Source organism: Platichthys flesus, chromosome 3, assembly GCF_949316205.1.
Source record: "Platichthys flesus chromosome 3, fPlaFle2.1, whole genome shotgun sequence".
NCBI lineage: Eukaryota > Metazoa > Chordata > Actinopteri > Pleuronectiformes > Pleuronectidae > Platichthys > Platichthys flesus.
Genome location: NC_084947.1, coordinates 1864038 through 1886309, shown reverse-complemented (window position 1 = coordinate 1886309; position 22272 = coordinate 1864038). Strand labels below are relative to the sequence as shown.

At 44.0% G+C, this 22272-nt stretch overlaps 2 protein-coding genes across 2 annotated transcripts in view; both read left to right on the top strand.

The window, feature by feature from the left end:
* The window catches only part of LOC133933402 (protein unc-13 homolog B-like), a 31524-nt gene extending 25305 nt beyond the window's left edge, over positions 1–6219 (top strand). Inside the window, exons 4-8 of the mRNA XM_062380498.1 lie at positions 1696–1813; positions 2450–2573; positions 4274–4347; positions 5117–5169; positions 6210–6219. Of these exons, the coding sequence (XP_062236482.1) occupies positions 1696–1813; positions 2450–2573; positions 4274–4347; positions 5117–5169; positions 6210–6219 (379 nt within the window). The remainder of the gene's footprint in view (positions 1–1695; positions 1814–2449; positions 2574–4273; positions 4348–5116; positions 5170–6209) is intronic.
* Positions 6216–22272, top strand: part of LOC133941451 (protein unc-13 homolog B-like) — a 79831-nt gene continuing 63774 nt past the window's right edge. The window contains exon 1 of the mRNA XM_062381724.1: positions 6216–6423. Coding sequence (XP_062237708.1) covers positions 6233–6423 — 191 coding nt within the window. The 5' untranslated portion in view covers positions 6216–6232. The remainder of the gene's footprint in view (positions 6424–22272) is intronic.

Below are 22272 nucleotides of genomic sequence, written 5' to 3'. Positions count from 1 at the left end.
CATGACCACATCTGGACTATGAGTCACAGACCGGTTGGCAACAGGCTGCTCAGAAGACAACGTCAGACCTGTTTCTAATCCCATTTGGGATTTCATGTTTCATGGTTTCAATTTAATAATCTCATGGATTAACATCAGTATGACTGTCATGTTACCTTATGCAAACACAGAGAACTGCAGTTTGAAATGTTTGATATGGTGTTTTTACATTTTGGCTACAAAGAAAAAAATCCTGTTTACTGTTCCACGTGACACAGATATCTGGAATAGATCGATTAGGTTCTGTGGTGCCCTGTGAGAGGCGCTCTGAAGCTTTGGAAGGTTTTTTGCAGTTCAAATATGTAATTCTCAAATCTCAGACAGCTGGACCAACTTTTGTTATTTTCACAATAAGTATTTTCATGCCACCGTCCAGTGGATTTGTGCTCGAGCTGATTTCTGTGTCCAGAACTCGGTGAATGACGATGCCGGTGATGGCTCACGGTGCCTCCGCCTCACGGTGTAATGCCAGCTGGCTTCTCTGGCCTCTGCTCTCAGGTCACTTTTCACCATTTAACAATCTGTCCTGGAACAACAACGTTATAAAGATATTAAGAAGACTTCAGTCTCACGACAAGCCTGTGAACAAGTTAACATCTGAATGAAACGGTTAGTGTTAATCATACGAACATCATGATTATGACTCAAAGTGTTCAGCTGGCTGACTTCTCCAGTTGGTGGCAAGTAGCTGCAGTGTGCACACACACACACACACACACACACACACACACCTCCCGCCCACCCTCCTCTTTCTATCATCCCAGCTGGGAGGTGTCAGCAGAGATGACTGACAGCCAAACCGAGGCGTTATGAATATGAATGGCTTTGTGAATATGAATATGCAGATGAGGAGACAGTTGTGTTCTCCTCTCTGTCAGAAGACGACGGCTGTCATCCTTCCCCCCCGCTGCTTTGCGATCGGCCCGCTGTCCGACCTGTCAGCAGGGGAAAGGTCTAGACGGCTCTATTGTGTCAAGGCCACAGCCGGAGATCAACACTGTATTAAAGACCACACTGTAACATGTAATAATCGGCTTTATGTTACATTTGAAACATTTTAAGATGATTTAGACAGAAATGAAATAAGGAAGGAGTCTACATTGTAGGATTGTGAACACGCTTACACAAGAACTACACAACAGATTCCTACGAGACCTGGAAGGGTGTGAGTTAGGCATTGGAAAAAACAACATCAGAGAAAATATTCATGTTTGGAGGACTGATATCTATGGGTTTGTTTATAATTATTGTTATTATGAGCTCTACTAAGTGCCATTCTTTTTTTTGATGTTTTCGCCTACGTTAGCAGGTTTGAAAGTGGGTGTTGATTAAAAACAAACAAACAGATTTGGTGGATTTAAATGTAGTGTAATCGGGGGTAGGTATTTTTTCAGCCACAGCATCTAAATAGATAAAGCAAGCAACTGCCCTGAAAGAGCAGCTGAGATAATGAGGATTCATTAGAGAATAAACTGTTGATATGTTTCTTCAATTACTTCTGAATTAATTCCAAACTAACGTGATGGATCTGCTTCAGACTTTAAGGGACTGTTGGGCCTCGGTGGAGGTTCGAGCTCGTCTGAGTGACATCCATGTTAATCACTCTAATGATGTTAATGTTTCTAATGCAGTTATTGTGTTTGTGTGTTTCCACAGTGAGATCAGTCATCTGGAGTCGGGTCTGGTGGTGGAGCTGTGGAATAAAGGTTTGATCTGGGACACGATGATCGGCACAGCGCTGATCCCCTCGGACAGCATTCGACAGTCTGACGAGGTAACACACCTCACACACACACACCTGCAGCACGCACACAGACACACACCCTCATTATTTAAAAAAAAAAAACACACAAATACACAATTGGCTCAAAGTGAACACAAGATTTATGTATTTCCTGAGCTTAGAAACTTGTGTATTATTATTGGAAGAAAAGATGTAGAGATGTCGTCTTCGCCCACCCTCGCTATAGACTGTAGTGATTTAAAAATAAATGGAATTAAATAAATAATTCTACACTTACAGAACAGAATGTGCTGCTTAGGCGACTTCAGCTGACGACAACCCATCCAATTAACACACACTTACACACACCAACCCACCGGTTCTTATTAAAACGTCTTTACCTGTCGGCTGAGGTCTGGAGAAGCAGTTTCCAGCTGCAGAGACTTTTTTTATGGAAAGTTTTAAAGTGATGCAGCGGCGCCTTCGTCCTCATTAATAATTCAGCCTCAATGTTTTGCTTCTCCAGACGATTGTACAATCACTGACATTTTGTCTAACTGTCATTGATGTCCCTGCATTCTTCACCTCTTCATCTTTGGTTCTCATCAACTAAATATTTGTGCTTGTCCCTTCCCTGGTGTCCTCCCTCTTTCTCCTTGTCTCTCTTGTCCCTCCTCACTCTTGCAGGAGGGACCAGGAGAGTGGACGTCTCTGGACTCGGAGGTGCTGATGAGGGAGGATGAGATCTGCGGCACCTCCAACCCAACTCCACACCAAGTGCTGCTGGACGCTCGCTTCGAGTTACCCTTCGGTGTGTACATGTACACAAACACACATTTACTCACAAGGGCGCAATCACACAACAATCATTCTTATCTGAGCTGAATTGTTCTGTATGAAGTCAAAACCAAGAGCACAGTTCTGTTTCTCCATGAGATCAGATCTGCAACATGAAGTGAGAGAAGTGTTCAGTTGTTGGACTCTTCACTTCCTCAGACACAGTTTTATAACCGAGTTGTTGGAGCTTGTGTTCGGCCTCAATGTTCGATTCCCATGAGCTCCCCTGTAGAGGCCCTGTACAGTATTTCCGAGGCTGTGGACGTACCATTAGACTTCATGAAGTTTTCATGAAGCATTTCTTCACCTCAGCACTTTTTCTTTCTGTTTCCTCCCCCTGTCTTTATTCCTGGAGTGTGATCACTTAAAGCACTTCACCGGACCGTGCACTTTGTTTCCCTGTCAAGCTGTTAATCTGCGGCAGCTGTCCGAGGAGTGTGTTGTTGAGCCGCCCGGCACTCGATTCATCAACACTCCCCTGGTGTCACGGGGCCACAGCTTCCAGCTCCTCCCGACACAATAGAGTCTGAAGATGGAGATAAGATAGTCGTTCCCCTATTTCGGGGAAATCTGACAAATGCTTTAAAAAATAAGTAAAATCATCGACAGCCTTCTGACAACGAAGATGCTGATCAATAGAGAGAAGCATCTAGACTGACACACATTGTTTTGTGTGTGTGTCGTAAGCTAATGGAAAATATACACCTTCTGAACATTTGTATTATTAAGTACATTTAATTATGACTAATCTTCCTTTTAGAGTGTGGTAATATAAAACATTGAATGTATCTGTAGTTGGAAATCCAGGAGAATAAACTTTCGAAAAGCATTGACACACTACTTTAATATATAGAATATAGACGAATATAGTTTTTACACTTAAATGTGCTTTTATGTAGTTTTAGTATACATTTAGGTACTTTCAAGAAAAGTACTACTTCGTTAAATCTCAATATCAAGTATAAACTAATCATTATGCAAGGAAATAAAGATAGAAAGAAATATTTTGCCACAAATATTAGTCACTAATATATAGAAAATTCATAGATGTGGAAGATTCATCAGACGTGTAGCTTTGCAGCTGCTCATAACAGTTTTCAATCAGCTTTACAAACTACAAACATCTTCTGTTTATAACATGTTCAAGACTCTGGACAGAAAAGAATATCACAAAGTTTAAATGTTTTACTTTAGACGTAGATATTTTATTACTTTGGAACATGGCAGAGACCAAAGTCATGATTTTATAGTATCTCCGGGCTTTGGGGACGACCCGTGGGGCCCCTGAGGAGGCTGCTCCTTCTATTTCTGGGCCCCCGACAGGAAACGTCCTCATCTGCTATTAAACACGTATGAATATGAGATGGGATGAGACATCGTGGATGAGACAGGATGGGATCGGGTGGAGCAGAGGCGACTGAAGGGAGGGTGGAGCTACTGCGTCTCTTTTATTTGTTCTTGTACTTTGGCTCAAATTCTGTATTTTCACTCTCCGTCTTCCTCCATTATTTACCTCCTCTCCAGCCTGGTCACCTTGTCCTCTGTCCCTCCATCCATCCTTTCATCCGTCCCTTCATCACATGTGTCCATTTCCTCCACCTCGCCGCTTTCCCCACCTACTCTCCTGTCAGTCATTGGATTCCTCACTTTTCAACTTTTGCTTCTCCTGTCCAGACATCCCAGAAGACGAGGCTCAGTACTGGACCAGCAAACTGGAGCGGATCAATACCATGCGGATACACGACGAGGTAAGTTTAGTTTCCTGTTAATAAGAGATAGGTTATTAAACTACAAGTTGTACAATTACAAAAATTCTAACTTTAATTTTTTCCTTCACTTATATTAACTTTTGATTTCACTTTAAAAAAAACAATCCAGGTACAACGAGAAGACTTTATTCTGCTTCTGGGTCTAAACCATGAGAAACATTGTGCATTTATCGTTTCCTGCATCCAGGAACTTTGAGACAATAATTTATTCTCAGTAGGAAAATATGATGAATCTGAAATCAGTCAAATTTAGTTTTGTTTCCTTTTAATATTTGATCAAATGGCATCTTGTTCAAGTTTACAGTCACAGTTCAGTTAATGACTGATTCTATTTATCTTTTGCAAACATTCTCCATGTCTCATTACGTCTCTTTATTCTCTGCTCCCATCTAGTGGCAGATCATGGTTATTACAGTACAGAAGATGTGACACATTTCTATCTAAGGCCCGTCCTGTTCCAAGTCCTTCCTCTGGTGCAAAACAAGTTTTTAAACATGTTTATATGACAACAGATTCAAACTGTCTGTGTTTGTGATGTCACAAACCAATTAACCAATCCTGTCAATTGAACTAACGTATTCATAGAACCCAAATTGTGAGGAAGGTATGGAGTTACATTTAAGCCACTTTAAGGGCATGACAAACATAACGTGAAATGTTTATTTTCACAAGGGACAAGAAGAGTATTAATCGACTGGAGTTTGATTTTTAATTATTACTCCTTCTCTGTTTCCGTTTGTCGTGGAAGTTTCCTCTGCAGGAAGACGTCCAGAGACAACGAATGGCGTCCGCTCCCTCTCAGTGCTGTAAGTGTAAAAACTTGGTGAAACATTTTCATGCCAACGTATCATTCCACACTTATGACTCTAATTCGGACGAAATACATTTTCCACCTGATGTGTGTTTGATGAGCAAAGAGAATGTTCCTCCATCCTGAGAAAGAGGCTGATATGTAGAGCTGTGGTTAAACTACACTTCTCTGTCGCTGTTTTGTCGTGTCACTCTTGATCCATCCTACTGGATAATAACTCGGTCTGATCGAGCTTCGTTCATTTCTTATTCATCTCTCAGTGGAATCGTTATTCATCCATCAAAACAGATGTTTTCATTCCCATTGCATGTCACACACTCATCAACCATCCGCAGTTACAGTTACTGGTTTGACTCTTCAGTAAGTTCACTTTTCTTCTTCGAACACTTGCCTCCACGCCCTCAGGCAGTTGGAGTTATTTTGGATGGAGCGACCAGCAGAGTACGTATATATGATGTAAAGTATAATGGTTGTTTTTTTATTTCTCCACATTCTCTCCTGCATGACACTCGACTCTTTCCCACCTGTGACGGCCTCTGTGTGTTTTGTACAGTATTGTTTTGTGCACATTTTGTTGTCAAGTCTCATTTGGTCTTGTTGAAGTTGCATCATTTTTTTTCCCGAGTCCTTGTCAGCTTGCTGTTGATGCTTTGCCACCACAAGAGGGAGCTATATGTTCAAACTGTTCTTACTGAGTGGAAGTCTGAGGAGTTAAATGATAGTCTGTCTGACAATCATCAGTTTGTTTAAATCACACTGATCTGAGAACAGTTGCATGTTTCTACAGTGAAAGTTCAGTAAAACGGATGAAATGAGAATTTTCCCAGTTCCACAGTAATAACTTGCAGTGAGCAGATCTAATATCTAATATCTAGCATGGTTTCCCAGAGGGGTTTTCTACAAGTCATATATTGAAATATATATACGTATGCATGTATGTAAGATACTCAATTACACTAATTAAACTGCAAAGAAAGTAATATTTGTTTACTTGTGTTTAACTGAATTTGTGTTGTTGTCTTCCATGCAGCTCTCGATGACCATGACAGTGCCATGGACGACCGTGACAGTGACTACCGCAGTGAAACCAGCAACAGACCTCCACGTTTTCACAACGCCTCCCAGACCAATTCGTCAGTGCACCAGTACCCTATAGGACGCAGGGTCCAGCATCAAACCCTGTCCCGGGAGTCTGACTCCATACAAAGCTATGAGCTGGACTATAGAGAAATGAGGGGGGCCAGGTAAACACACACAGTAACACCCTGTGGCACCAAAACATGTTTAGAGCTCATGAATAACAGCTATTGCATAAAAATACCTCCTGCGTTTGTCCATCGGTCTGAATCATGAAGCTCTCCAGCTCGTATCCTGAGGTCATTTGTATTCACACATACAAAGAGTCGAGTTAATACGAGCAGCAGAGTCCAGACGATACAGAGAGAAAGCGGAGGAGGCCTGAGGGAGTTATGTTCTCTTGCATGAACGACACCTTTGGTCTTAATGTATTAATTATTTCTGTTGTTGACATCAACTTCAGTGTCTATTGGATTTAACTCTTTTGAAAGTTATTTCGATTTATTGATGAGATTGTAAATCTTTCAAATGGGAAATCAAAGTAATGTCAGTCAGACAAACAAACAGCATCAACTCACCTCCAGCTAACGACTGCATATGATGATATGGGTTCTTTTTGCACACTATTCAACTTTGATTGTCCATCCACATAATTTTTCTTTTTTGATTTGCTATTCCATTTCCTCTGTTTACACTTTCTTTGCATGCTCTGCTCTTTTTGATTCCATGTCTAATGCTTAATTTCTCTTTCTTTCTTTTTCGTTGCATCACTTTCCAATTCTTCCTGCATGGCACTTTGCATTGTTTTAACAATTGAATCCAGGCGATCGAGCTCTAAGCGTGGAGTCAGAATAATCCCAGTAGACTCCGGTATGGGTGTGGAGGACTGGGAGAGCAAATACAAAGTGCCTCATGCAGGTGTCCTGGACGATTACTTGGACCCTGAGCAGAAAATGTGGGAGGATGAAGATAAAAGCATCATCTACCGAATCAGTGACAGCCCGTCCGAGCCCAAAGGCAGCAGGTTCTATCAGACAGTGGAATGTGATGCAATGTCCCCGGAGGAATCTGATGAGACAAGTGGCATCTCAAACAGACGGAGGCGTGGGTTTAGTAGTGGAGAAGTACGTTTAGTTTATAAAGAGGCCGGCAGCTTTGAAAATGAATTGTCCCCTCCTGAAATTGATATAATTCCCTCAGCCAAACAGCTACGGCGGCAATCAGACAGTGAAAGTTTACTCTACAAGACCAGACTGTGGGCTAAAACCGCCTTAGAGGACACGCTCGAGAGCTACGCAGCTTTCCGTGAGGAGGAGGCTGCTCGAGAAGAGGCTGCGTGGATCAGGGTGAGGAGTGAATATGGCTCAATTTGTTCAGATGAGATGCAGTACTCCTTCGGATCTGAGGAGGAACTAGATGAACTGACCTTTACTGAGGGCGATGCTAATTATGAAAATGAAAGTTACTACTACCCAGGCAGGTATATGTCTCCTTCTGGAGGACAAGGCAAAGGGAGAACAGGTCGTGGACAAGATCCAATGTTGTCTCCTGTAGAGGAGCCAAGTGATGAATATATTGATCCAATGGATGAACTGCAGAGCCTAGTTCACTCAGTGTCTGAATACCTGGCTGTAAAAGAGGAAGAGATAAACAGCTATGAGTCTTCGCCCAAACCAATCAGAAGAAAACTGCCGGCGCTGCCGACCGATGCCAAACCCGAGCAACCTGGAGATGAAGAGAGCAATGAAGTCAAACCTGAGGTGAAGGAGGAGAGTGTCGCTGAACAGGGCATAGCTGGAGTAAAGAATGTCATGAGCTCGTTGTTCAGTACAATCAAAGGATCAAAAACTGCCATTGAGGCCGACGCCGCTTGTCCAACTCCGTCCCCCCAACCTGCACAGGCCGACTTTGGGATGTCAAAATTGCTCTCTTTGATTCCTAAAGGTACCACTGAACCCACAGAAACCTCTGGTACCACTGCATCAGGTCCGCCAGCTTCCCAGTCATCACTGCAGCCTGAGTCTGGCATTTCAAAGTTGCTTTCATTTATTCCCAAAAGTTCTGGTACCTCCCCCCCTGTAGCCATAGTTCCTCCTGCCTCTCAGGAGCCCACTACAGAAAAAAAGTTTTCCCTTCAGTCTCTTTTGCCATTTCAATCCTCTGAAACCAGTCGCCAACCTGATGCTGATCAGACGTCAACACAAATCGCTACAGAGACACAAGCAGGTGCAACCGCTGCTAACCAGTCCCCATCTGGATTGGAATCCATGTTAGGAAGGCTTAGTCCCATGAGACTTTTTTCCAGTGCGCCACCATCCAGGGACCCATCACCTCAACCCCCAGAACAAAGAGGTGGATCTGCTGCAGGCATTGAATCCCAGCAAGGGTCTTTAAACAGAACCCAGAGTCCTAATAGAGATGGCTCACAAACAGAGCGACAATTGTCAGGTGAGATCAGACCTGGTTCAGGAAGTGGATCAGTTGAGTTATTGCCAGAATCAGGAAGTGGATCAACTGAGCTTCTGCCAGAAACAGAGTCATCAGGTGAGCTAGCAGATATTCAGCAAAGAAGAGCTCCTACCATATCTGAACCGAAACCTGAAAGCAGTTTAGAGGAAACAGGTTTCTTCAGTCCTTTTAGGAAGTCTCTCTCAAACCTCATATCAACAGTTCCTCCTGAAAGTTCCCAGCAAACTGACATCAAGCCCCCAGAGGAGTCATTTTTAGGCAGCAAACTCAAGATCCCCTTTTTCACCTCAGAAAATACGTCTGTAACCACCCCCCCAAAAGCAGAAGGAGGTGTGTTTTCAGGAATTCTTAAGTTTGCATCTGGTGAAGATGCCAATGCCCGACCAAAAAGTACATCCCCCGTCCCTACAAGAGCTCCCTCTCCAAACCGTGTAGCGCTTCTTGAAAGTGTACCAAAAGGAAATGCAGAAACTGGGTGGTTTTCCAACCTTTTTAAGGTTGGCTCAAGTGAACCCACTAATGAACCTGCAAAACCACAAATAACTCCTTCTGTGGCTGTGACCAAACCTAGCGGTCTAACTGAAGGGCATAATGAACAAATGGTCCCTGAAACCACAGAAAGCACTGATGGTAAAACAAAACAACTGTGTCAAGAGCAACCAGTGTCTGAAAAGGATCCCCAGACAGATAGTCAGCCGGAAGCAGATGTCACATCCAATGATCAAGGTCCTCCCAAGCCTGTAGAACATCCAACATCACCACCACAAGCCTCACAGCCTCAAGGACTTCTTTCTGGTCTGTTAAAACTAGGATCAACAGATGATGTGTCATCTGGCAAGAAAGCCCAGGAAGGGGATTGTCAGCCTCAACAAGTTGGGTTACTCTCAGGCTTATTTTCATCAACCACACAGCCTTCTAACCAAGCACAACAGAATTCTTCCACACAACAGTCAGGAGGACTATTGTCTGGATTCTTAAAGTTTGCCTCTGACAGTGTTTCTGCTCCTTCAAATCAGTCCCCTGTCAACATTCCAAATCAAAAGCAAGGACCACCTGCTGCTGCACAGGCATCTTCTGGAGGAGTATTAGCTGGGTTCTTGAAAATAGCTACAGACACAGTGACTGCATCTCAACCAACTCAGACCAGTCACAAGTCAAGTCCAGAAGTGGGGGACCATACAGTGAAAATGGAAGAATCTGAACAAACAACCAGTTACAAGACCGATCCTCCCATTCAGTCATCAGGGATCTTGTCAGGATTGATTAAACTTGGTTCAACAGAAGCAGCTCCTCCTGACAAGGGTCAACCTGACCAGCAACTAAGACGACCTGCCACCGCAGATCAACAACAAACCCAAAAGCAAACATTTGACCAAACAACCGAAAATGTTCCACCTAAAGCAGCAGCAACAACACCTCAACCTAGCGGATTTTTGGGAGGTTTGTTGAAACTCACAGAAACTGCTACCCAGCCTCAAAAAGGACCTATGGCCACACAATCTACACAACCAAGTCAGCAATCAGGTAACATGTTGTCAGGACTCTTTAATAAGATTGTGGAACCTAATCCTCCTCCATCTCAGTCACAGCCTCGTGCTCAAGAGAGTAACCAAAAAACAGGGCAGCAAGCACCTCCTCAGCAAGGAGGTTTTCTCTCAGGTCTTTTTGGAACTGGGGGCCAAGAATCTGCTTCTGTAAACCCAGCCCAGCCCTCACAACATCAGCCACAGAGTGGCCCAACCGGGCGGGAGCCTAATCAGCAAATGGGCAATAGACAGAATCTGCAACGACAAAACCAAGTCCCTCCACAACAGCCCCAAAGTAGTCCTGGAGGGATGCTCACTGGATTATTCAGCAAAATTGCAGAAGCTGGCAACCCACAGCCATCAGCCAGTCAGGCAGAGCATCAGCAGGAACAACAACCAGGCCCTAAAGCACCACCCAATCAGCAGGGAGGCTTTCTCTCTGGGCTTTTTTCATCAGGTCCAACTCCTGCAGCACAGCAGAATCCAACCAAACCAAACCAGCCACAGCCTCAACAAGCAGGTAGCAGACAACCTCTTCGGAGGCAAACTCAGCTACCTCAACAAGCTGCTGCCTCTGCAGCAGAGCCACAGCAGAGTGGACTGTTGTCAGGGCTTTTCAATAAGTTAGCACCGTCTGATAATGTATCTCAACAGCCTAACCCACAGACTGGGTCTCAACAAAGAAATTTGTCAAATATCGTTGGACCTGGTCCGTCTACTGGTCAAAATTCATCTCATCCAAGTCAGCAAGGAGGACTCTTGTCTGGTCTGTTTGGTCAGACATCCCCTCAACAACAACAGCCTCAAAATACAGCAGCACAACAGCCTAGTCAAGGTGGGGGTTTGCTTTCAGGCATTCTGAAGCTTGCATCTGGTGATAATGTGCAACAACAGCAACAACAGTCTGCCCAGCCTGCAAAGACAGGTCAACCATCTGTTAGGTCAGGACAGAATCCAGCCCAGTCTGAATCAGGAGGAATATTCTCTGACCTATTCAACAAGATCTCAGGTACTGCAGAACAGTCATCACCTGCTGATCAGGTGAAGCTCGAAGTAAAACAACAACAGCAACAGCATCCACGTATAGGACAAGGACGACCACAGATTCAAAGAAACAAACCAGTAGAGGCGCCGTCCTCCAATGATGAAGCCATAGATAAGGATTTGAAAGGTCAAAACCAAAAAGGTTTCCTCTCTGGTCTTTTTAGTGTCACAGATGAGCCATCATCAAAAACACCTCAGCCGTCAACCTCTCAGCTTGGGAAGGAAGAACTAACCACCAGCACAAATACCACATCTCCAGGTTTGTTTACCAGCATTTTCAAAACAGGCACGAGTGACAGTAGCATGTCTGCCACTGGAGAGGAAAGGGAAAAAGGTCTTATAAATCGTTTACTAACAAAGAGTAGAGAGGATATCCCTTCAAGTACAGCAATGCTCACAACCACTGTTGTTACAGACGCAAATACAGAACATGTGCAATCTCAAGTTTGGCAAGATCCTACAATTCCCCCAACTCACGTTTATCTTGAGGAAATTCAACGTCTCCTGTATGGAACAGCACATGAGTACGGTTACAAGGATCTTTTATACAACTTTACAGAACATGGGGTTATTCCACCAGATCTCTATGAGCATCAGTGTCTCATAGAAGCTCTTCTGTGGCAGCAACTCAATGACTATGCCCTAGCTGAAGCCCTGGCTACTGACATTCAGGAACGCTACCAGGCAGGCCAAGGGCACATACCACCCACAGCTAGAGCCCCCCAGTGGGAGACTCACAAATGGTTAAATCCTAAAGAAATGGACATCAGCGACTTCAATGTACCCTCACATCCTCGGAGGGATTCTGGGGCCCAGCTTTTTGAGAGAAGAAATCGATTTTTCGAGCCAGATGAAGATCTTGTTTTATTTGACATGAGTTGTAGAGAAAATAAATCCTGGGCTAGCTGTGACCATTTAAATGATCTTGACATGAACAGAAAACCTTGGATTGTTGGAGGAAATGCTTTGAATTTGTCTACTGAAAAACCAAAGTCAAGGTTGAGTAGATGTCAGTCCCTTACAGAAGTGAAGGAATTCAGCAAAGTAGTGGAACAAAGTGTTGTTAGCACTGATGTAAAGAATAAAGACTTAAGTTTGAAATCCGCAACTGAATTTTTAAAACAACTTGCCACAAAAAAAGGTCCAATGGATTTAACACGAGGTGCTATGGATTTAAGCAAGTCTGTAGGAGCCACAGGGTATGCAGATGAGGAAATGCTCTTTGAGGATCCTGAGTGGTATCAGCAATGGCTTTCACTCTTGGATCAAGGCTTGTGGTGGCCAGCTGAGGCTGGAGACTGTGGATATTATGTTTATACAGATGAGGGATACATTTATTCCCTTTTAACTGACAGAGCCGGTGGACATCTCTATGCCTGTGCTGCACCGGAGGAAGAACAAGCTTTAGGTAACATAACTGAAAACATTGCCAACATTCTGAGACAAAAGGAAAAAGACAAAGTGACCCTTTGTGGTTTTAAAATCCCTCTCTACACTGACGACAACAACTCCTGGATTCCTGGACAGCAACAGGAGAAGTCTAGGCTTTCAGAGGCACCTGTGGACCTAACTTACGCCCTTGAAAAAGGGGAAAAATTAATGAACATGAACTTGGAAAGCTTCTCTCAAATGTTTCAAGAATCCATATCTTCTCAAGTGGAGCAGCCTGTAGACTTTACCGTGTACACGCTTAAAAAGATCAAGGTGGAATCAGCACAGAATTGTGACACCTGCCCAGAGGTGCCAATGGAGGCAGCTGATCTTACTTTGAATGCACTGAAGGGGGGACATGGTGGGCCATACTGGAAGAATCAGGGAATACCAGATGTGCTCAGATCCTCACCTACACCTCCTCCAAGGTGCTATTCACCACAAATCTCTTCAAAAACAAATCACCCAATTCCTGAAATCAGGATTGGAAATGTAGATGAAACACCTGCAGACCCACAAAGACAGAAATCAAGCTCCATATTTTCAGCAATCGGAGGAGCCCTTGGGATGTCTTCTAACTCTGATGCACGCACACCCACTTCATCACCCTCAGTGTCCACGAAGGTGACAGAGTCCTCTAAGATTACCACAAATCAGAATCCTGTAGCTTCAAAAATACCTGGACCTGTTCCAGTGGGAAGGAAACTGCCAACACCACCAACTATTAATAAAGGAGACAGCTCATCGTCTCCTCCAGCACAGCCAGCTCCTGTTCTGAGTCTGCCCCCTACCCCCCCTTCAACTGAGTCCTCTGTTTCCCCGCAGAGACCCCGGCTTGCAAGGCAGCTATCTCAGGCAGATAGACCCAGAGCATTATCACAAGCAAATAAACCTACAGTCGGAGGGAATCATGACTTTAGTAAAGCCAGCAGTACTTCAGCACTGGACAAAACATCCTCCCCGTCTAAAAATCTCCCTGCGAAAGTAACACCAAAGTTACACATACTGAATGAATCAGTTTCATACAGTGAAGCCTTCCTCTACAAAAGAAGTCATTCCTTTGAAAGTCCCATTGGTGGTCAAATCAGCAACAAAGTTGTGGATTTTTCTGCCACGATTAATAAAGACAAAAATATTAAAGTAAAAGAAGCAAAAGTTGTAAACAAAGATTCAACAAAACACGATGAAGCTGTTGACTGTACAAAGTACAAGCTGAAAAGATTAAAACAGAAGCAAATGGAAACTAAGGCAGATGTTGACTTGCATGTCAATCCCACAATTGCTGTAGACCTGACAAAACTGGAAGATGAAGCTGAGGATGATGAAGCTGACTGGCACAATTCAGAATATCCCACTGTGGTCACACCGCAAGAGAGTCCAAATGTGCCAGATCCGCGGAAACATTCTCCCACCAACTATAGGCCACTTGATCAGCAGAGACTCTCAGGGAAGAGATCATCCATACCAGTGATTAGAGTTGCTGTTCCCTCTTCTACAAATATCCAAATACCACCAGTCTCCCCAAGTGGAACAAACCAAACTCTCATTTCATCTTCTGGAAAAGGAGCAAAAGAAATTTCATCCAAACCATCTCTTAAATTGTCGAGTGATTTGTCAAAAAGTTCTGAAACCAAAATAAAGCCGTCAGCTGCACCAAGCTCTGCTATTACTCATAAAGCATCAACCATCGATAGTGATCTCAGAAACACAGCAAAAACTGGAGTGAGGCAACCTGTACCAATTGGGGCAACTGGTTTTCCACCGCAAATTCCTGTTGACCCTAGAAGAGGACATTTTACACCTCATTTCTATCAGTCTAATGGAAAGGCTCAACAATATCAGGAGACCACTGCACCAGCAAACTCAATTAAAGCAACATTAGACATGTCTGCCAGGACAACAACCCGGCAAACTCAAACTCAAGTCCTGCAAATCGTTGTGCAATCAGAAGATTGTGTCGGTGAGGCAATGTCATTGACAAAAAGACCACCACGTATTTCTGAGGAGAAATATAAAAGTCCTAGTCATCATGGATCCCTTGATTTGTCCAATAGACGAGACTCCCTGGATTCTCTAGGACAAACAGCAGAGCAGATCCATTCACTGCCTACTGAGGAACATCATTCTCATTCTATGATGGATAATCAGGTCAGATGTTCTGTTAGGAAAGAGGAGATTCCGTCTGGTAGAAGTAGGGCGACATTACCAAGACAGCAAACTATTTTCAGTCAGTCCTCTGAATCCCTTGAGACCTGTATACTGTCCCAGCAAGCCACAGCACCAGCCAACGCAGTTAAGGCCATATTAGACATGACATATAAATCCTCTGACCAATCGAAAGAGGGGGTTTTGGAACCAAGAGGAGATGAAGCTGTACCACTAATGAAAGGCAAACCCAGTGTCCGTGAACTTGCACGAATGAATTCCGTGGGTGTACCACTTGTTGTAGCCATCCCTGACCAGGACCTAGTTTGTGACATTATGATCAGAGCCCCTCAGTACCACTCGGGTTCTATTCTATATCAGCAGCAATCTGAGCAAAGCAAACCTGGTTCACAGCAATCAACCATTTTTCAAACCTGTCAGATATCCAGTCCAGCTAAATCCATCACAGCTGAAGCACTGGATATGTCACCCAAGCCGAGCCAAGCCATAATGGAGGCAATCATGCCAGAATATGAGTCTATTCAAAGGGATGCAGTTTCCCTTGTTAATAAGCCAAGTGCAAGAGTAGTTGCCAGACAAAATTCTGTTGGTGTTGCTTTGGTGGTTGAACCAGCACCACTGGAGTCAACAAGCCACAAACAACCTCGGACCATGGTTCCATTGCAAAAACAGCCAACCCTAGACAGACATATTGATCCAGTTCTGCATGAGCCACTTCACAACAGTAAGACAGTCCACTGCTCCAGGGCAAATGAGACTTATTATATGTCACAGTCCATTATCCAACCTTATCCACCTCTTACTTCTCCAGCAAATTCTGTCAAAGGCATGATCGATATGTCAACAAGGACATATACATCAGAGAAAGTGCAAAACATTTCAGATCCAGTATCACTGGTAACAACACGGGCAACAAGCTATGCACATTGTCAAATGGATTTTGATGGTGTTCCACTAATTGTGGAAACACAGCCGACTCAATCTCAACCTCAAAGGCAACCGACATCCGTAGGAGGACGAGAAAAGATGCAACAATTTGTGCACAAGGAATCTCAAGACGCTGAACAAAGACCATCAGCACCTGCTAACTCCATCAAAAGCTTCTTAGACATGTCTCCACAAACACAGCAGCGACCATTAGATATTGTAACTGATATTTTGCCAACTGAAGCTATGCCATTGGTCAGAGATAAGCCAAATGTAAGATATAGTTCCATTGGTCTACCACTCATCATGGAGCAGTCTATGCATCAACAAGCACGACAGGACTTGAGTTGCATCAGCACAACTGAAACACTACACAGGCAGATATCTACCCACCATAGTAACCAGGTCTTCTCTGGTTCCAAGACCACCTATAAGGAAACACACAAACAAAATAAGCCAGTGGACTTCAGTGCAAAAGACAACCTGGTCACAACTCACATATCAAGAAATCACAATTACCCAGATGATGGACGGCCCATGAATTACACTAATAAGCCTTCAAATAAAGAAATGTTTGAAAGAATGAAAACTGAAAAGCAATTAAAAAAGAAACCATCATTTGGACTTGTTGACCTAACTGTGGCTCCTCAAAACAAAACAATAGTCATCAGTGACCAAGATGCAAAAGATCTTTCCTCCCCTCATGTGTCTTCTCAGTCTCAAAGTAGTATTTGCTGGCAGCAGCAGTATATACCTCCACCCACTCCTCAGGAAGTCAAAGAAGATACAGGCATTTCTCAAACTCAGAAGTCATTGCAATATATGGAATATTCCCCTGTGAAACAGACCATCATCCAACCTGGAACATATAGCAGAAGGTCGTCAGGAACAGGATTGAACTCTGAACCAGTGAATATGTCAGATTCTTCTAGGATTCCTGTTCAAAGAGAAATGCAGCCTCATCCTCAACATTTTGCTCCCCAGACAATGCAGGATGGTGCACATACTATGTTCTCACTAAATGGTGCACATCAACATGTCAGTAATGTATATGTTGAATCCAAGAAGCCTGAACATTTGCCTTCAAACATACCTCAGTTGCAAACACAACATTCAGTCCTAAATCTACAATACCAGCAACCTGGTGTGGAAACTGCAATGAATTTATCCTTTGTTCAGTTTCAACCAAAACCTCCTGCGTTGCAAAGGCAAGATACAATTGTTCAACATGACATTCGCCCAAGACCCAAAATTCTTATCAAGCAGGCAACGGAGGAGAGCTATGGCAGCACTGAGGAAAGTCCAGCAGAATGTGGATCAATGACAAGTAATGGGCAGTCTTTGCCCCCCGTTTCTGTCCAGCAACTACATGGTATATCCCAAACAGTTCCGCCTCCAAAGCCCCATAGTCAAACACTGCCTGCTTTGAATATTCAGCAAGAAGATGATAGACACAAAATAGATTCTTCTCTTCAATCTTTGAACCAGTCGATGCAAAGCAGTGCAAGTTGTGATTATCATGCAAAAGAACCTCCTCGCCTCTCTAAACAACCTCATATAAGCCAAAGTCCTGCCGCTGTTGAGCAATATCAAAAAGATGCCGGTGCCATTCAATCATCATCCACCACAAAACATGACCCAACGCCTGGTATGCAAGTAAAGAGAAGTAATCTGAACCAGGGCAGTGGAGCTGTAACTGAAGGACCAGTGGTATCCATACCACCAGCAGCATCCAGTTCTGTGAAGGGTTTGATTTCAGTATTTAGTGGTTTGGGATCACAAACTGTTGCTGTTCAATCTCACAAAACTCATATTGTTTCTACATCTGTGGATCACAGGACAGACATAAGTCCAACACAGACTGCTTTCAGCCGTGTTGCAGTTCACATTGAAGGAACTCCCCCAGCAACTCCTGTTGTTAAGACACCAGAGACGATGGTTCTCAGCCCCCAGACGCATGCTGTGCCAAGTCCCCGGCCTCGAACACCAGCTACTGTTAGTGATGGTAACATTGCTTTAACCAGGATAATCCCTCTGGATTCCCAAACTGCTAATATTGAATCACAATACAGAGGAAAAGGTTCCATGATAAGTGGTGTGAGCCCTCATGCATCCCCATTGATGCCTCTTGTGACCTCTCCCTCTAGTGAGTCACCAGTCTATGGCTACAAGCTTATATCTATTTCCCAAGACAATCAGCAACCAGGGGAGACACTAAATGTCAGCCCAGGAAAAGAATTGCCCCATCTCGATTCTTCACCAGCAAATCTACCAGATGCAATGACACCCAAAGGAATTCAAAGTGAAAGCAGTCTAGAGAAAACAGACACATTGACTGAGGTCCAGGAAATTGACCATCCAAGGTCAATCTACATTGGCATTAATTGCCCAGAAGCTACTCCTGTTGATACCGAGCAAAAGCCTTACGTTAGACTTCCCCATATTTTTGTCTCAGCTGCAAGTTCACCAGAAGAAGAGACAAATGAACATGGGGTCAAAGAATCTAACAAGCCTGAACTGCCACTAGTCCGTGCTTCTGAAGAAACCACTCCCACTGCAGTGACACCACCGGACTGTAAGGAATCTTTACCTACTGATATTGTTGCACAATCTGATATTTCTGAGGTTGCTATTGCTGCAGAAAGCAAGTCCACAGAAGAGCTCTTTGAAGCAAAGCAGATCACGACAGAGTCATTAGAAATGTCTGATATATCAGACGATGCTAGGACTACAGAAATCAAAAACACAGAGACAATCGTCGAATCAGAGCAGGTCACAACCTGCTCACCAGAGATGTCACCTGAACTGACGACAGATTGTACAAATGAAAATGACTCGCACCACATCCTGACCATGACAACTTCAATCACAGAGGCTACCGTTTCTGAAGCCGAAGAAATAGTAGAGACTAGAGAAGATTGTGTGTCATCAGCTGGGTTGTCTCCAATGAGCAGAAAATCTGACAACTCAGACATAACCCTAGTAGTGAAGCCTGAGACTGACCTGCCCTGCCAGTCTGACAACACAACTGTGGTAGAAGCACCACAACAAAGTCCTAAAACTCTTGAAGAGTTGGCCCACAAAGATGATAGCACATTGTCAGATGTTGTCTTGATAACAGAAGTTCAGTCTTTGGATAAGTTGTCACAGAAAGAAGATTCATCAGTGTCAGATGTAAAATCACTTGAAGGAGAACAGCAGATGCATGACAAAACTGAAATTGATATCAATAAATCTTCCTCTGAGCCCAAACTTGACAAACCTCACACAGAGGAAATAATGACGTCCAAAGAGGATAGTTTAGATGTCAAGGTTGATCAACCTATGCCTGAAGAGCATAAGCCTGAAGAGCACAAGCCTGAAGAGCACAAGCCTGAAGAGCACAAGCCTGGAGAGCACAAGCCTGAAGAGCACAAGCCTGAAGAGCATAAACCTGAAGAGCACAAGCCTGAAGAGCACAAGCCTGAAGAGCACAAGCCTGAAGAGCACAAGCCTGAAGAGCACAAGCCTGAAGAGCACAAGCCTGAAGAGCACAAGCCTGAAGAGCACAAGCCTGAAGAGAATAAGCCTGAAGAGCCTGATAATTCAGGAAAAGGCTTATTTTCTGTATTCAGTGGCTCCAGTGCAACCCCACAACAGACAGCCTCCCAAACTGGATTATCAATACTAGGGGGCATTTTTCCAGGCTCATCTACAAAAGACACTCCTGGCTCAGGGTTACTCTCAATGTTTGGTGGATCCAATTCACCATCTTCCCCTGGATCCAAAGATCCACCACTGTCCACCCCACAGGAGCCTCAGGGCAAAGGATTGTTCTCAATGTTTGGTGGACCTAGTAGTCAGCCACCATCTTGCCCAAGAGGTCCAACTGTTGGAGGTGTGCGGCCCAGAGGTCCTCCACCTCAAACTGTTGGAGGTATGCGGCCTAGAGGTCCTCCACCTCCAAATGTTGGAGGTGTGCGGCCTAGAGGTCCTCCAACCAAAGAACCTCCAGGCAAAGGACTGTTTTCCATGTTTGGTGCATCTGCACCTCAGCAACCACCCAGTCCCAGAGGTCAATATGTGGGTAGTGCTGCACCAAGAGGACCTTCCACTGGATCTTCTATATTTGGTGGCATTCTCCCAGGTTCTACTACAAACAAAGATACCACTGGCTCAGGTTTGTTTTCCAAGTTTGGAAGTATTGGTGCCCAGCCCCAAGCTGGACCAGGAGTACCCACGCCTGGACCAACAGTTACACAACCAGAACCTAGAAGTTCGGAGCTCCCTGGAAAAGGATTGTTCTCTATGTTTGGTGGACAATCCCAGCAGGCACCAGAAGCACATCCTGCAGCTCCCAAACTACCTGAATCAGAGGGTATTTTCAAAGTTCCCTCTGTGTTTTCACTAGGTGGAAGCTCTGATGGTAACAAATCGAAAACCGGGTTTGGCCTGTTTGGAATGTCTTTCATGGAGGAAACCAAAACAGAGCCAGAAATAACTGTAACTGCAAAAGAGGAGATAATCTCAGAACAATTGAAATCATCAGAAAAGAAAGAAGTTCCAGAGGAGGCAAAGAATAACATTGTTGAGGCCACAGAAAATGTCCCCTCTGAGTCTATTACCCCTCTAGTTGTTGAGGTGGAACAAAAAGTTCAAGATTCAAACTTGAACATCATTGAAAGAAATACTGAAACTTCTGCTCCTGTAACTGATCCATGCCAAGTTGACAAAGTAGACACAATACAAGATCACCTACCTTGTGTGGAAAATACAACGGTTTCTGTTGATGCTTCTATCACAGACACACCGAGTGTGACCAGTGATCTACATGAGGAAGAGACACATCTGGATCAGACAGCTGCGAAACTAGTTAATGAAAAAGAATCCAAAGAAATGAAAGATACCGTGAATGCTGAATCAGAAACAGAAACTCTTGAAGTTAAAAGCAAAGATGATAATACTGACTTAGAACTCAAATGCCCATCAGAAAAAAGTGATGACATACAGATGCAAGAAAGTGTCTTGGACAATACACACAAAAACACGAGATCAGATATTACTGAAGTGGAACATGTCAATGCTGCTGTTGGAGGAGCGATAATTCCGGAAGCAGAAAAACAAGTTGAGGAGCCACTGAAGGTTGGAAGTGAAGAAGAAACAGCTGTTGCAGATGTTAAAGAATCAACTAAGGAGCTTAGCGAAGTTTCCACTGAAGACAAAACAGCAACTGCAGATATGGACCAAATTACTAAGGAGCCGTTAAACGTTATTGATGAGGATCAAGCAGCTGTTGCACCAGTACAAACATGCACTGAAGAGGTAACTGTAGATGATTCAGTGAAAACAGATATGGAGAAACCTTCTTCAGAATCTGCAATGGGTGCATTCACAGAGACTTCAGTTCCAGAATCAGTAAATTCACTGGTAGAAGACTTGAAGGCAACATTTGATGAGACTGCAAAGGAGTCAACAGAAACAAAACTACTGCTTGGAGAAGCTAATATCGAAACCATTCAGGGATTGGAGAAACCTACTGAAAGCAATTATGTTGCAGTAGTTTCACCAAAAGATGAAGAGAACACTGTTGGTACCAAGTCACCAGAAATAGTGACATCTCAAGCTGTGGAGCCTCCAAAAGGTCCGTCATTCGGACCTGTTAGTCCTTTACCACATCAACAGCCCAAGCCAGGCATGGTCAGGCCATCTGGTCCACCAGGACAAAGAATGGGAGCACCAAGAATGGGAGGTCCACGAATGGAAGGTCCACGAATGGGTGGACCAAGAATGCCAGGACCAAGACATCCAGGACCGCAGAAGCCCCCCGAAAGTGCCCCAATGTCTGGCTTTATGTCTATGTTTTCCACTCCAAGTGCCCCAAGTAAACCATCAGCTGTTGGTGGATTTTTTTCTAGTTCCCCTGGTTCGTTTTTTGGATCATCGCCTGCTCCTAGACAGCCACAACAAAAACAACAACAACATCAACAGCAGCAGAAAAGCTTTTTTGGCCTCCCAAGTAGCATTGGTACAGAATCCCTTACCAATGACCTATTCGGTATTTTCAAAGGCTCCGAGGCAGCTAAATCTGAGGAACAACAACAGTCTGGCTCAGAGGCTAAACAAGGGGACACCTCTGCAAACGTTACAGTCTCTGAGAGCACTGAAAACACTGATGCAGAGAGAACACCTTTACCTGGAGATGTGCATGTGAAAAGCACTGAGGAAACTGAGGTTCCTGAAAAAGGTTTAGTGGAAGAGGCAGAAGGAACACACAAAACAGAGGAAGAAGAAAGTTCTCTGACAGAATCCAACATGAAAACTGATCTCCCTCAGAAAAAAGCTGAGGATGATGAGTCTTTAAGATCTCAAGGTTCTGCAGTGCCGGACAAAGCTGAACTACCCCAAGCCCCTGAAAGCAAAGGGATGTTTGAATTACCAGGTCTGTCTGCCTCCAAATTCGGTTTTATGTCTGTA